This window comes from Pan troglodytes, chromosome X, assembly GCF_028858775.2.
Source record: "Pan troglodytes isolate AG18354 chromosome X, NHGRI_mPanTro3-v2.0_pri, whole genome shotgun sequence".
Taxonomy (NCBI): Eukaryota; Metazoa; Chordata; class Mammalia; order Primates; family Hominidae; genus Pan; species Pan troglodytes.
This window is the reverse complement of record NC_072421.2, coordinates 90,197,996-90,212,237: the sequence shown is the minus strand read 5'-3', so window position 1 is coordinate 90,212,237 and position 14,242 is coordinate 90,197,996. Positions and strand designations below refer to the sequence as shown.

The following is a 14,242-nucleotide window of genomic DNA, read 5'->3' as shown; positions in this document are numbered from 1 at the left end:
ATTTCCTTTCTTGTCTCACTAGCTCACTCCGGAAATGTTTCCCTTGATTCTTTCCTTGGCTACTTCCTTCCTTACTAACAGTGTTGCAATTATAAATTTTTAGCCATAATGTGATGGTCATGGTCAGGTAAGGTATTTGAAAATGCCTATAAACATTGCCTCAAAGCAATAAAGAGCGACGAACTCTTTGGTTCTTTAGGTGAGTGCTGTGGTCTGACTGTATCTTCCCCAAAATTTATATGTTGAAACCTAACCACCACAGTGATAGTATTCATGGCTGAGGTCTTTAGGAGGTAATTAGGTCATTAAAGCTTTGCCTCATGAATGGAATTAGTGCCCTTATAAAAGAGGCCTGAGGAAGACTTTAACCCCTTTTGTCATGTTAGGACACAAAGAAGGTGCCATTCAAGAGGAACAGGCTCTCAACAGACACAGAATCTGCTGGTATCTTGTTCTTGGATTCCCCAGCCTCCAGAACTATGGTCAATAAATTTGTTTCTTATAAATTACTCAGTTTAAGATATTTTGTTATAGTAGCCCAAATAGACACAGATAGATATTGGTTATAAGAAGTGGGGTGCTGCTGTAACAAACACATAAAAATATGAAAGCACCTTGGAACTCGGTAATGGGTAAAGCCTGGAGGAATTTTGAAGTGCATGGCAGAAGCAGCCTGTACTGCTGTGAACTGACTAAAAAGGGAAATTCTGGTGAAGTCTTCAAATAAGAAGAGAGCTGTAGAGAAAACCTCAGTCTTCTTAGAAATTACCTAAGTGATCACCACCAGAATGTTTGTGACAGTGAAAGCCATTCTCATGAAATATCAGACTGAAATGAGGAAAGATTGTTAAAAGCTAGATGAAAGGTGATTCTTGATATAAACCAGCAAACAACTTGGCTGAATTATGTTCATATCATAGTGTTCCAGGGAAGGAGTTATGAAATAGAACATTTGGTAGAAGAAATCCTTAAGCAAACGGTTGAGGATATGGCATGCCTTTACTAGACTGCTTATAGTAAAATGTGAGAAAAAAGAAACAAAGTTGGAATTCATAATCAAAAGGAAAGGGGGGCTTAAAGGTTTGGAAAATTCTCAGCCTGGCCATGTTTTAAAGAGTGGGAAAATGTTCAGGAAAGAGCATCAAGGATGTAGCCAAGTGAGTGTTTGATAAGGAGATTAGTATGAATAGAAGGAAGCCAGATGCTTTGTATCAAGACAATGGAAGAATGATCCTAAAAGCATTTCAGAGGTCTTCGGGATTGCACCACCCATTACAGGCCCAAAATGCCAGGGCTTTTGGGGCACAATGATGACAAAGTTCTACTCTCCACATTCCAGCAAAGCACTCTTTGGCCACCCCATCTGTGGCTCAAGCAGGCCCAGGTGCAGCTCTGGTTGCCCCTCTGGAAGGCAGAGGTGTTAAACCATGGTAGCATCCACACAGTGTCATCTCCAGGAAGGTGCAACTTGCACAAGCTTTGGAAGCACACCTACCTTCACCTGGATTTCAAAGGTTGCCCTGGAGAACCTCAGGGCCCAGGCAAATAACTGCTAAAGTGGTAGAGCCACTGTAGAAATCCCCCATTAGGGCAATGACCGGTGAAACTATGAGGGCCACCAAAAAGAGCCCCTACTAGGGAAATACCCAGTGAAAAGATGGTTACAAGACTACCTTCACAACCTCAGATTAGTACAGCCATGGCCATGCGATTGCAGCCTGAAAGAGCTGCAGGCACCAACCTTCAACCCATGAGAGCTACACTGTGGGTCTTACCTAGCAAAGCCATAGAAGCAGGGCTGCTCAGAGTGTGGAGAACCCAACCCCCACCTCAATGTGTACAAAAGGCTGGACATGGAATCACATAAGTTTATTTTCAAGACTTAAGATTTAACGTTTACACTATTGGGTTTTGAAATTATTTGGGACTAGTTATGCTTTCTTTTTTCTTCTTTCTCTCTTTGGTGTAAGAACTATCTATCCAATGTGAGTTCCACCATTATAGTTTGGGAGCACATAACTTGTGTAATTTCATAAATTCACAGCTGGAGAGAAATTTACTTCAGAATAAATCTTACCTTGAGTCTCACTTATATCTGATTTAAGTGATACTTAGATGAGACTTTGGATGAGATATTAAACTTCTGAGTTGATGCTCGAATGAGATAAGACCTTGGGGGCTATTAGAACGAAATGTGTGTATTTTGCTTATGAGAAGGAAATGAATTTGTGGGTTCAGGAGCAGACTGCTGTGACTTAGAATGTTTGTTTCCCCCCAAAATTCATATATTGAAACCTAACCACCGAGATGATGGTATTAAGAGTTGAGGTCTTTAGAAGGTGATTAAGTTTTGAGGGCTTTACCCCGTAAATAGAATTAGTGCTCTCATAAAGGACGCTTTGAGGAGCCTTTTTGACACTTCTGCTGTGTGAGGAGACATAGAAGATATCATCCAAGAGGAAAGGGCTCTTATCAGACACAGAATCTGCTGGTGCCTTGCTCTTAGAATTCCCAGTCTCCAGAACTGCTAGCAGTAAGTTTCTGCTATTTACAAATTACCCAGTCTAAGTTATTTTATTACAGCATCCTAAATGAACTAAAATAGGTAACCAGCACCCACAGCTTGTCAGGTGGTTAGATTTCAGATGTCTCAGGTCCGAAGCAATCTCTCCAAGTAGGATTGACTAGTTCATTTTCTTCATTTCACACTCTAGTTTAATGGGAAAAGGCAGTAGTCTAGTGAGGTGAATTATGTATAGGCTTCTCTCCACAGGAAAGATTTTCTCACTTTCTTCTTCACCATATAGTTCCTCCCCTCTCCAACTAATGTTCATAGATCACGTATTTCCACTATTCTTCACGTATACCAAACACTAGCCTTATTTTATAAACGAGAAAAAAGATCAAAGGGTAAATATTGCACCGTGGTAACACAGCTTTCAAGTGGAGTAACTGAGAATTGAGTGTAGATTAGTATGATGGAAGAGCCTAAGAAATTAATCACTAATTAAACTGGAGACAAATAGAATTCTAGCTAAACCATCTCCATACTGAAATAATACACTTCTCAGAACAGTAATATTGGATGAAACAGTATCATATTAGGCCTGACCTTATTTGGCAGATCTTGGTTAAGATGTTTCATTTTTTAAAAATTCAAATCTATATTAGTCAGGGTTTGCGAGAGAGAGAGAATGAGAGAAAGAAAGAAACAAAGAAAGAAAGAAAGAAAAGAGAAAAGACGAAGGAAGGAAAGAGAGAGGAAATAGAAAGAAAGGAAAGAGAGAAAGAGAAAGAAGAAAAGAAAAGAAAGAAAAAGAATAGTAGAGGAAGGGAGGATGGAAGTAAAGAAGGAAGAGACAGGAAGAAATAAAGAAATAAGCAGAAAGAAAGAGAAAGAAAGAAAGAGAAAAAAGAAGAAGAAAGATTAAAAGAAGGAAGAAGAAAGATTAAAAGAAAGAAAGAAAGAAAGAAAAGAAAGAAATTTCTTTTATGAAATTTTCTCATATGATTTAGGAGGCTGGCCAGCCCAAAGTCTGAACGGTAGGCTGGCAGGCTGGAGCCCCAGAGAAGTGTTAATGTTCAAGTCTGAAGGCAGTCTGCTTGCAGATTTCTCGCTTCCTTGATAGAAGTTTGTCTTTTTCTTTTTAAGGCCTTCAACTGATTGGACGAGTCCTACCTAAATTATGGAGGGTAATCTGCTTTACTCAAAGTCTACTGATTTTACAGTTAATCTCATCTAAAAAGTGTCTTGACAACAATTCAGACAAGTGGTTGAGCAAATATCTGATACGGTGGCCTACCCAAGTTAATACATAAAATTAACTGTCACAGAGTCTCAATACCCTTTCTTAGTTACCTAATAACTAATTAGTTGGTGCAGTTGACTCTATTAGAAATGCTACTGTGACATTTTCTATCCCTGAGAGAGATAATGAAATTTTTCTAAATAAATGGTCTATTTCTTAGATTACTCAATTTGTCATTAGCACACTTAAATAAGCATATTAGGCTGATTAGATGTTTACTTCATTTGGGTGACCGGCAAGGCAAGCACTTTGAATTCTTAACCTTTAGGATTAAAATTCAGCTTCTTTCAGTGTCACTCCCGGGCAAGAAGCAGGTGTCTGTGTACTAAAAATTTTCTTGACACTTTACTAGATACAACTGGGTAAACCAAAACTTTTCAGGAAACTGATGACCGAACCTTTAAATAAAATCTACCTTCCAGGCATGGAAATGAACTACAATCTGCTGGAGGATGGGTGATTTCCGGTAGTGAGAAATAAGCAGCTTATGACTTAGGTTCTTAGCTTCATTGTGTCATACCGTATGAATGCTTTCATAGGAAAATATATAGTGACACATATTATCATCATTGCCTCTAAAAGGCATTCACGTACGTCATTCAGTAATTTATTTTTATTTATTTATTTATTTATTTCTGAGAGGGAGTCTCATTCTGTTGCCAGGCTGGAGTGCAGTGGCGTGATCTCCGCTCACTGCAACCTCCGCCTCCCGGGTTCAAGCAATTCTCCTGCCTCAGTCTCCCGAGTAGCTGGGACTACAGGTGCATGCCACCATGCCCAGCTTATTTTTATATTTTTAGTGGAGACGAGGTTTCACCATGTTGGCCAGGATGGTCTCTATCTCCTGACCTGGTGATCCGCCCTCCTCGGCCTCTCAAAGTGCTGGGATTACAGGCATGAGCCACCACACCCGGCCTCAGTAATTTATTTTTTAAATAATTTTTATTAATAGAAAATGCAGGGGAAAAAACTTACTTTGGGCTATTGAAATGCAACATGCTCTATATGTTTGAACTGTACTTATAGAAGCATTCTAAACTGAACGTCACAACTTTTTTCTTTTAGTTTATGAAAAATCACTTCCTTCTTCCACTTTGTTTTATTTTTTATTAATTGTCATTTTTTTATTTTTATTTTTTTTTAGAAAGGGTCTCTCTCTGTCACCCAGCCTGGAATGCAGTAGCGCTATCATCACTCACTGCAGCCTCAAACTCTTGGGCTCAAGCAATCCTCCCACCCTGGCCTCCTGAGTAGCTAGGACTACAGGCACATGCCACCATGCTTGGCTATTATTTATTTATTTTTGAGACGGAGTCTCGCTCTATCACCCAGGCTGGAGTGCAGTGGAGCAATCTCGGCTCCCTGCAAGCTCCACCTCCCGAGTTCACACCACTCACCTGCCTCAGCCTCCCGAGTAGCTGGGGCTACAGGCACCCGCCAACACACCCAGCTAAATTTTTTGTATTTTTAGTAGAGACGGGGTTTCACCGTGTTAGCCAGAACGGTCTCAATCTCCTGACCTCGTGATCTGCCCACCTAGGCCTCCCAAAGTGCTAGGATTACAAGTGTGAGCCACCGCACCAGGCCTATTTTTTATTTTTATTTTTTGTAGAAACAGGGTCCGCTATGTTGCCTAAGCTGGCTTCAAACTCCTAGGTTCAAGCAATCCACCCACCTTAGCCCCCCAAAATGCTGGGATTACAGTCAGGAGCCACCATGCCCTGCCCCTTATTCCACTTCGAATATAGTGTTTGACAATAAATGTTTGTAACTTCCAAATATGTGGTGTCAAAGAGCCAATTGGTTTAGGTGTAAAATTTAAAAAGAGTTAAGGAACAGGCCAACAGTTTTCTCTCATTAGAAACATCTTCAAAATTATTTCTTCCTGGACAATATCTAGCAAATATACCCCAAGAGATAAACCTGAATTTCAAGGCATCAATCTATCACATAATAATCAGTAATTTTTGTACAATGCTAAAAAAATATAAAGCATGTCAGAAGCCATCTGATTTTGTGACCAGCCCAGCAAGAATAAAAGTTGACCTATCAGATTATATTCGTCCTGGGTCTCAATAGGTTCTCTGGATCTTCCACTGTTTGCCATGATTTCCGAAATTTTCATTGCTAGTGGGACGTACCACACCACTCATTTCCTATTTAGTAAATTTGGAAAGGGAAACACATTTACTTAATATGTTTCTATTAATATTTTATTCTCAATTGTTTTATTAGAGACTGAGAGAGTAAAATAAAATGGGAAGGTGGTCATCTGTATGATAGGTGGGAATCTGAGGAAGGAGCATGTCCTGAATTGTACTACACTTCAAACTTAGGGAGCACAGGTGAGTCTCTGCTTCAGTGGTGAAGAGTAAATCCTGAGCATAAAGCAAAATGATTCCAAATGCTAACTTATACAGGTTAAAAATGTGCTGTCACTTACTCCTGATAGCATGTGATGAGACAAGATACACTACCTCTGGAATCTTCCACACAAAAACCCATAACCCCAGTCTAAACACAAGAAAAATGGTCATTAAAATCTCAATTAAGGGACATTCTACAAAATACCCGACCAGTACTCTTCCAAACTGTCAAGGTCATTATCAACAAGGAAAGTCTAAGAAAGTGTCACAGTCCAGAGGGACCTAAGAAGATACAATAAATAAATGTAATGTGGAATCCTGGATGGGATCCTGGAACCAGAAAAGGACTAATGTCCCTAATAGTAAAAATTAGGGCAATCTGAATAAACTATGGACTTCAGTTGATAATAATGTATAAACATTGGCTCATTAATTATAACAAATATGCCATGTTAAAAATAAGGAAAACTAAGAGTGAGGTTATTTGAGAACTCTGCATTATCATCACAATTTTTCTGTAAATCTAAAACTGTTCAAAAAAGCTTACGAAGAAAACATCATATGACCAGATTTCAGAACTAAATTGCTGACAAATTAAACTTTCATTTTTTCATTTTCTTCATCTATATATCTTGCTTCTGTTTTACCCCAATTAACTTTAGAATACTTTAACAGTTAAGAAAGGAGTTAAGCTAGTGCACAAATTAAACTTCGGTTGTTTTCATGCATGTGTTGATTCTCAGATACTCGAAATGGATATTAAATTTGTTACCCAATATACAGAAATAAAATTCTGAACTGAATTGCCTGCATCGGTATTGTCCTTGTTTTTATTTTTTGTTTTGAAGCAATTGCCATTAGTCCATCAACATTTTATAGTCAGTTTGGCCATTTCTGACAATAAGACCAATAACTTCAATGTCTTTAATCAAGCCAAATATTAGCTCACATATTTTTCCACTTGTTGAAAAAGAAGAAATTTGTAATACTCCTTTTCAGTAGGGTATTTTTCTCCTATTCAGAGTATGTTTTTACCATATTCACTTTCTCAGTTTCTAGAGTTCTTGCCAAGGTTATTATGATAATATCTATATATAACTTGGTGATTCTCAATCAGCTTCACAAATTAAGTCACAACAACTTGTGAGATTTTTTTTTTTTCCCAAATGGCTGGAGCGAAGATGAGAAATAACACAAATTAACCTACACATATATTGTACTTCTTCTAAAACCCCAATCTCCTTTTTGCCAGAGGTTAAAATGTTGCTTGATTTAAATTTTCCTGTTTTTCTTTCTTCACCAGCTAACCCTTGGTGAAAATGAATAAATTAATATCACAATAATAAATATATGAGTGAGAAAAAATAATACAAAAAGCACTGGACTGTGCGGTATGTAATTCTTAATCAAAATTTGGGGCTAATAAAATTCTAAATGCAGTTACATATTTAGTGATACCTTGTAGTTTGAGAGGTTTCAATGAATTCTCTCCATTTAGCCAAAGTGAAAACAAAGCCAGGAGTAAAGTTATTTTGTTCCACAAATATTATCAACCATCTCCAGAAACTTATTTCACCTGGATCTCCTATGGTTGTACAGAGAAATCCTTAGGTAACTTTTACATTAAGTGAAGCAATAGATCTAATCTGGAATAAGTAAATATCACTTAAATCTTGTCTTGAAAGATGCAAAATAAATGTTCAGAAGCACTACAATAGTGTTCAGCAATTTTGAAAAGTGATTGAAATTATGTTCAAGTCAGAAATTATATTGAAGGAGTTTTCAGAGTGAACAAAAATATGCTAAATCCAAAATGTACCATTGAAAAAGGGTATTTTCTATATACATTTGAAAATCTATTTAAAATAAAGTGAATCATTTGAGTTTTGAATTAACACACACAATAAAAATGAATGTTTATTTCTCATAACTTTTATTAATATATATTAATAAGAAAACATGCAATACAGAACCTGAAATAGAACAATTAATACAAGTTTGCTTCTGGATTACATACTGCCATCCTTGGCCATACAATAGTCAACCTTCTTACTTCCAAAGCATGGTTGGAACTGCTTTGGGATGCTATTCACTTTCAGATGCTGTATGATATCACAGAGGAGGAATCTTCCCACAATACAAACATAAATACATATTTCATAAAAATCTTAATATTTTAAGCAGGGATAGTATAAATTTCACACAGTTTACTCTTTAAAAAGTATCACTTACAATCACTAAACAATTGTCATTAATTTTTTTTATTTGTGCACATACATTTTTCTGAGCAGATTTTTTTTACTGTTTCTGCTGTTGTCAACTTGAACTGCTTTTAAAAATCATATTTACTAAAAGCACATGACGGTTAGTGTAAGAAAGCTACTGTGAAAGAATATTTTAAGGCCTCTGCATAAAATTGATCTGGTGTGGTAATTGGCACATAATATAGAAAGGTTCTTGCAGAAATATATTTCAGCTTCTCCTGCTCCCATGTTTTCCCGGCCAATTGAGCCAGTTGGAAACATTCAAAATAGTTTCTAATGGTCATAATAAAAAGTTTACCTAAACTAACTATAAATTTGGTTTCCAAAAAATATAAAAGAAGAAAGATAAGAAATAATAATTATAATAAAAAATATAAATCAGAAGAGTATAAATAAAAGCCTAAACAAGTAGATTTTCATAAATGTGTATTAGGGAGTATACACACCTTCAGTAATACCATGAAAAAGAAACAAAAACAAAAAAACCTAATGTTGAAATATCCATGTGAGTAAAACGCCTTTAATTTTCTCAGGATTGAAAAGGATTTTTTGTGTGTGTGACATAATTACATTTTAAGAACTGAACAATTTGTGATTTGTTTAGTCTATTTTTTTCCCATTTAATGACCATGTGTGATAAATATTAGTTTGGGAAGGCAGAGGCTCTTTGTAACTGCTACCATTACACAATAGCACTAACCATTTATTATTATTTTCTAACCAAATTTACATAATTAAAAGTAAAATGTTAAGTAAATAAGAATACACAAAATTACTCTCTAAATTTATTACATTGTAGATATCATATGTAAAAGCTAATTTTTAATACACTGACACAATATTAGTTAAAACACAGGTAAAGTTTAAGAAAAGAATGTGTATGCACGTAGCATATAAGATACTTAGTATTTGAATACATACTCACAAGTGTGATATAGTAATACCATAGCTAGAAAATTAATAATCACAATCTAATTGAATATGGACACAAAATAGAATAACTACTTTGATTGAACGTATTATTCTCATATAAGTCATTCAGTTTGAAGTTTTAATTTCAAATCAAACAAAATCCTTTTTAAAACAGAACCATTTTTTGATTGTTGGTTCAGTAAGACGTTTTGCAGTTGTAGGACTACATACATCATACATCACAATAGCCACTTGTGTGCTGTGTCAACCTATACCACTGTCTATTCAGTCAAAGAAATAACTTGTAATGTGATGAAAAAGATATCATCAGATCTGAAGCCCTAGAAGTAACAGGTTTCCAAGGCCAGACCTAGTGGAAGCTTAGAAAGAGAAGGCATAGGGGAGAATAACTGGGCTAATACCCCTTGCCTCTTTGGCTACTCTCAGCCTGCTTCCATTCAAAGCCTCTCTGGTAAAAACCAAGAAGAGGGTGCCCAGTCATTTAATATTCTAAACACAATCTAAGTCTGATTATAAAATCAGAGTTAGAAAGGGTAATAAAAGCGTATTGGTTCATTCCTATATCTATAGGAAAGGTGTCAAAACGTCACAAGTTTCCAGATATGAGGATTTAAGAACCTCCCTAGTAACTCAATAAATTATACTGTCAGAAGAAAAATCCCAAATATCCAACTTTGAGTCCTATTTGATTTTCACTAACATAGATAGTAACCATTGAGATGCCTGATAAGTTATTTAATAATCTTTCAACCTCTTCTTTTTATATCCTTTAAATGTGTGTGTGTGCACGTGTGTGTGTGTGTGTGTGTGTATGTGTGTGTGCAGATCATCAGAAAACTAAAGGTTTGCAGAGAGAAAATGTGAAAATAATTAAAACACAAGAAAAAAATCTCACATCATCTTTGCAGGTTTTTTGAGGCAAAGAATGTTCTAAAATCTACTAGAAGCACTGATTTTTGTCACTATTGGTTCTTTTCTTAATCTTCCCCAAGTTTAAAATTTTCAACATCAACAACAATAGCCACAATATCAACACATTTGTATGATAATAATTTAATAAACATTCAAATATCATCAGTCCTTCGGGATTCACATGCACCTGGAAAACCAGTATGCTCCAAATCCCTTGGAACATTAACAACACGAAGGAGAAAAAAGATTAATTAATTTTATTAATCAAACTCTGATAGTTAAAAGTTAAGAAGTTATTCTGCACGCCCAGTCAAATATGACTTAAGGAACTTTACAATGGATGGGAATAATATATATTCTGTAAACGCTACTTAACCTGCTGGGCACATGAAAAGAAACTTTCTCAATATTCAGTGGAAATCCTCACCCATGAAATTATGCAATTACCACAGTTTATGTTACAAAATTTACACACAGTTTAATCATAAATTAAATATCAAGTTATACATTACAAAATCTATGTCTAAGTTAATCAATAGGAGATATTGACTCCCCCCCCCAACCCCAACCGCCCCCATTAAACATCAATTGTCTCTTGGTTTAGTGTTATACTGAAACAAGGTATTTTCTCAGTTTTGCTATGGAAGAAAATTAAGTTGGTGATGTTTCTGTATATTTATAAAATGTGCACATACAAGATAATGGCCAGTTAAGAGGATAAAAGAAGGAAATAACAGACAACAGAAGAAAATTAATGTTTTCTATGAATAGTACTGTTTCTTTGCTTAGAAGAATATATTTTATTTCATATATGAGATTTTGATGGGTTTTGTTCTGTGTGTGTTATTGGTATTTCTTGTTGACTGCAAGAAGCAGTCATGTGCCTTATTTCTCCCTCTGCATTTTTCCTTAAAATTCTGTTTGATGTAGATTTATAATTACATTTCTTGAAAAGTTCCTTCCTGATATTCTTGTTGTTATTAGTGGTTTTCTTCAGTAAGTTGAGCTAGAATAACAAAAATCCCTTAGTCTTATAGATTTAGCATATGGTTTTATCTACAGTTACATGTATTTGTTATTTTTACTGAACACCCTTTGGTAACAGCCTATTGAGCTGTCAAATCAACATTTAAATCTTCCTGAGTTTCTCTACAAAATAGTAGTTTACCGTCGATATTTTAAGTGACTCGTGCGTTGGATGCATCCACCTCCTTTTAATTTTCTAGGCTGTTACATACAAATTCCCAGAAGTAAAGACCCAAGTAATAATGGACTACAGGCTTAAAATGGCAGATGATACAGTTTTATTTCTGATGTACTTTACACTAAACTATTAAAGTAAAAAGAGGCCCGTTTTAACAAATAGTTGCTTAATTAGGGCAGTTATTGCACTTCTGTGTCTCGAACTCTACTAAAGAGTAGAGAAATAGGTTGTAGTTCTAGATCTGTACAGTTTATACATATTCTTTATTGAAAATGTATATACAAATTTTATCAACAATATAGTATTGGAATAAGGTAGAAAACATGAAAGCAGAGAGACACAAACAAGCAGTATTTACACTACCTACTGTGTATTTTGAAGGGAGACTCACTAACAACAACAAAAAAACTGAAAACAACAAACAAAAATCAAAAAGAAAGCCCAAAAAAAGGCTACAGTACGTATACCTTTTAACGTTATCTGAACAAAAGTTTAGGTAAACTAAAAGTAAACTTAGAAAATAAGATATTTCTAGGCTTTCCATTTGCTACATACTGGTTCCACACAATCAGCATGGAAACAAATCAGTAATATTGCACATGATGATAAAAACAACAAAAAATACTGTACATCAGAAATAGTACACTCTGTCATGATAAGCCTTACTGTACAAGGGGATGCAAATTGTTAAATTCCTTTTCTTTTTAAATACACATTCTGAATTAAACAAAATGCAATTTTTTGGTTAACTATTGACTAAGGGTCTAGCTGTAGATTTATTCTGGTATCTGTTTCTATTTACACAGTTATTTACAAATCTGATAATCAGAATACTCATTGGAATTGTATCTTAAATTTTGACTATATACATCTTTTCTGAAAATTTGAAGTAACTATTTTAGCTTTACAAGGGATGTTCTTCCATAACGGGGGAATCACCTCTGGATGGTCTGGCCTGTTGGCGTGGAGTGAAGGTTGTCAAAGGAATGACTTTAATTGAATCATCACTGGGATGAAGTCTTTCAGACATGGTGTAAAACTGAGATGTTGCACTACCTTGCACTCCCTGATCAACAGAGCATAGTCCATCAGCACCTTGCACCCAACCTTGCTGCAAACTGACTGATGATTGGGCCTGACTACGATGGAGGGCAATAACCTGTGGCAGAGGAGAGCTGTGGCTGATTGCAGCAGCCTGTGCTAAAGGAGGGCTGTAGCAGAGGGCTGAGGCCTGTGCTGATGGTGGGCTGTGGTGAAGTGCAGTAGCCTGCACTAGAGGAGGACTGTGGTGGAGAGCAGACACCTGTATCGGTGGTGGGCTGTGGCACAATGCGATGGTCTGTGTCACTGGAGGGCTGTGGCAGAGAGCAATGGTCTGTGTCACTGGTGGGCTGTGGTGCTGAGTAGAGGCCTGTGACAGTGGTGGGCTGTGGCATAGAGCAGAGGCCTGTGCTTGCGAAGAGCTGGAATGATCCAGAGATGCCGGCATCCAGCAGGCATCAGAATGGCCATAGATGAGACATTCTTGAGTGCAGTTGTCAGAGGCCTCTTCCACAGTTGGTTGAACAGTTATTTCTGCAGCTGTTGGGGTGAGGAAAAAAATAATAAAATTTATATTTCAAAGGCATATTTTTATTAGCTACTTAAATATCATTGTGACAAAAAAGGTAACAACCTATACACAAATGCATTAAAGACTTCCATTATTTATAGAGTTGGTATTTTTAATTTGTCAGTAATTCTTAGGGAAGTATAAATGACTTGGAGTGGGTGGATGAGGTCTCATTATCATAATTGGGATCCTTTGGCCTAGTATCCCAAATGTAGGTATTTTTTATTGTATCTGTGACCCTCAAGGAAACTATGATCATTCATCTATACATGCAAGTCAGCTGAAATATGGCTTCTAACTAGCACTGAGAGAGGACATAAAAGCAAAATTAATTGGAAAACAAATTATAAGAATATATAATGAACTAATTATAGCTAAAAAATAGTTAGCTAATAATAAATTACATAAATTTGGAAGTATAGTTTATTGAACTCTAAGATATGCCTTAGTTTCAAGAATAAAATATAGTCATAATTATTTCAAAAATAAGTGATTTCGGTATTCTTTATTTGCTGGAATCATCTTAAAATACAAGTTAGCAACATAATAAACTAGAGATCCAAGTATTTAGCTGTAAACTATAATAGTTTATAATACTCTTTTTATGAAATTTCTCTATAGTCTTCAAATGTCAATAGATATCAAACATCAATAAAAATATTATACAAATTTTAGTGAAATAGAGATGGAGTTACTATATCTATATAAAGTTTACTTGAGAGCAAGAAATGCTATCCAGTATAAAGAAATACATTATATGACAATAAAAAGATCAATTCTCTAAGAAGACGTATCAATCCTGTGTGTATGCACCTTACAACAGAGCTTCAAAATATAAGCAAAATAAGCTAGAAATGAAAGGATAAATAGACATATCCACAGTCATACTTGGAGATTACAATACTCCTTAGAACTTGATGGAAAAAATAGAAAATCAGTAAATGCATAAAAGACTTGAGCAATATAATCAACCAACTAGATCAAAATTTATATTAGTAGAACTATTCAATTTTAGCAAATTAGAAACAGGGGAATATCTTCAAATTGACATGCAGGTCCTACAAAAAGATAACAGCTGACACGATATTCAAAGGTTAAATATTGAATACTTTTCCCCAAAAATCAGAAACAGTAAGGTTGAC

At 35.6% G+C, this 14,242-nt stretch overlaps 1 protein-coding gene across 6 annotated transcripts in view; it reads right to left on the bottom strand.

Annotated features, from left to right (window-relative positions):
* Positions 1-8,091: 8,091 nt before the first annotated feature.
* Positions 8,092-14,242, bottom strand: part of PCDH11X (protocadherin 11 X-linked) — an 828,783-nt gene continuing 822,632 nt past the window's right edge. For all 6 annotated transcript variants that reach the window (XM_054676896.1, XM_054676897.1, XM_054676898.1 and 3 more), the window contains one exon: positions 8,092-13,069. In XM_054676896.1, the coding sequence (XP_054532871.1) occupies positions 12,393-13,069 (677 nt within the window). In that variant the 3' untranslated portion in view covers positions 8,092-12,392. The remainder of the gene's footprint in view (positions 13,070-14,242) is intronic.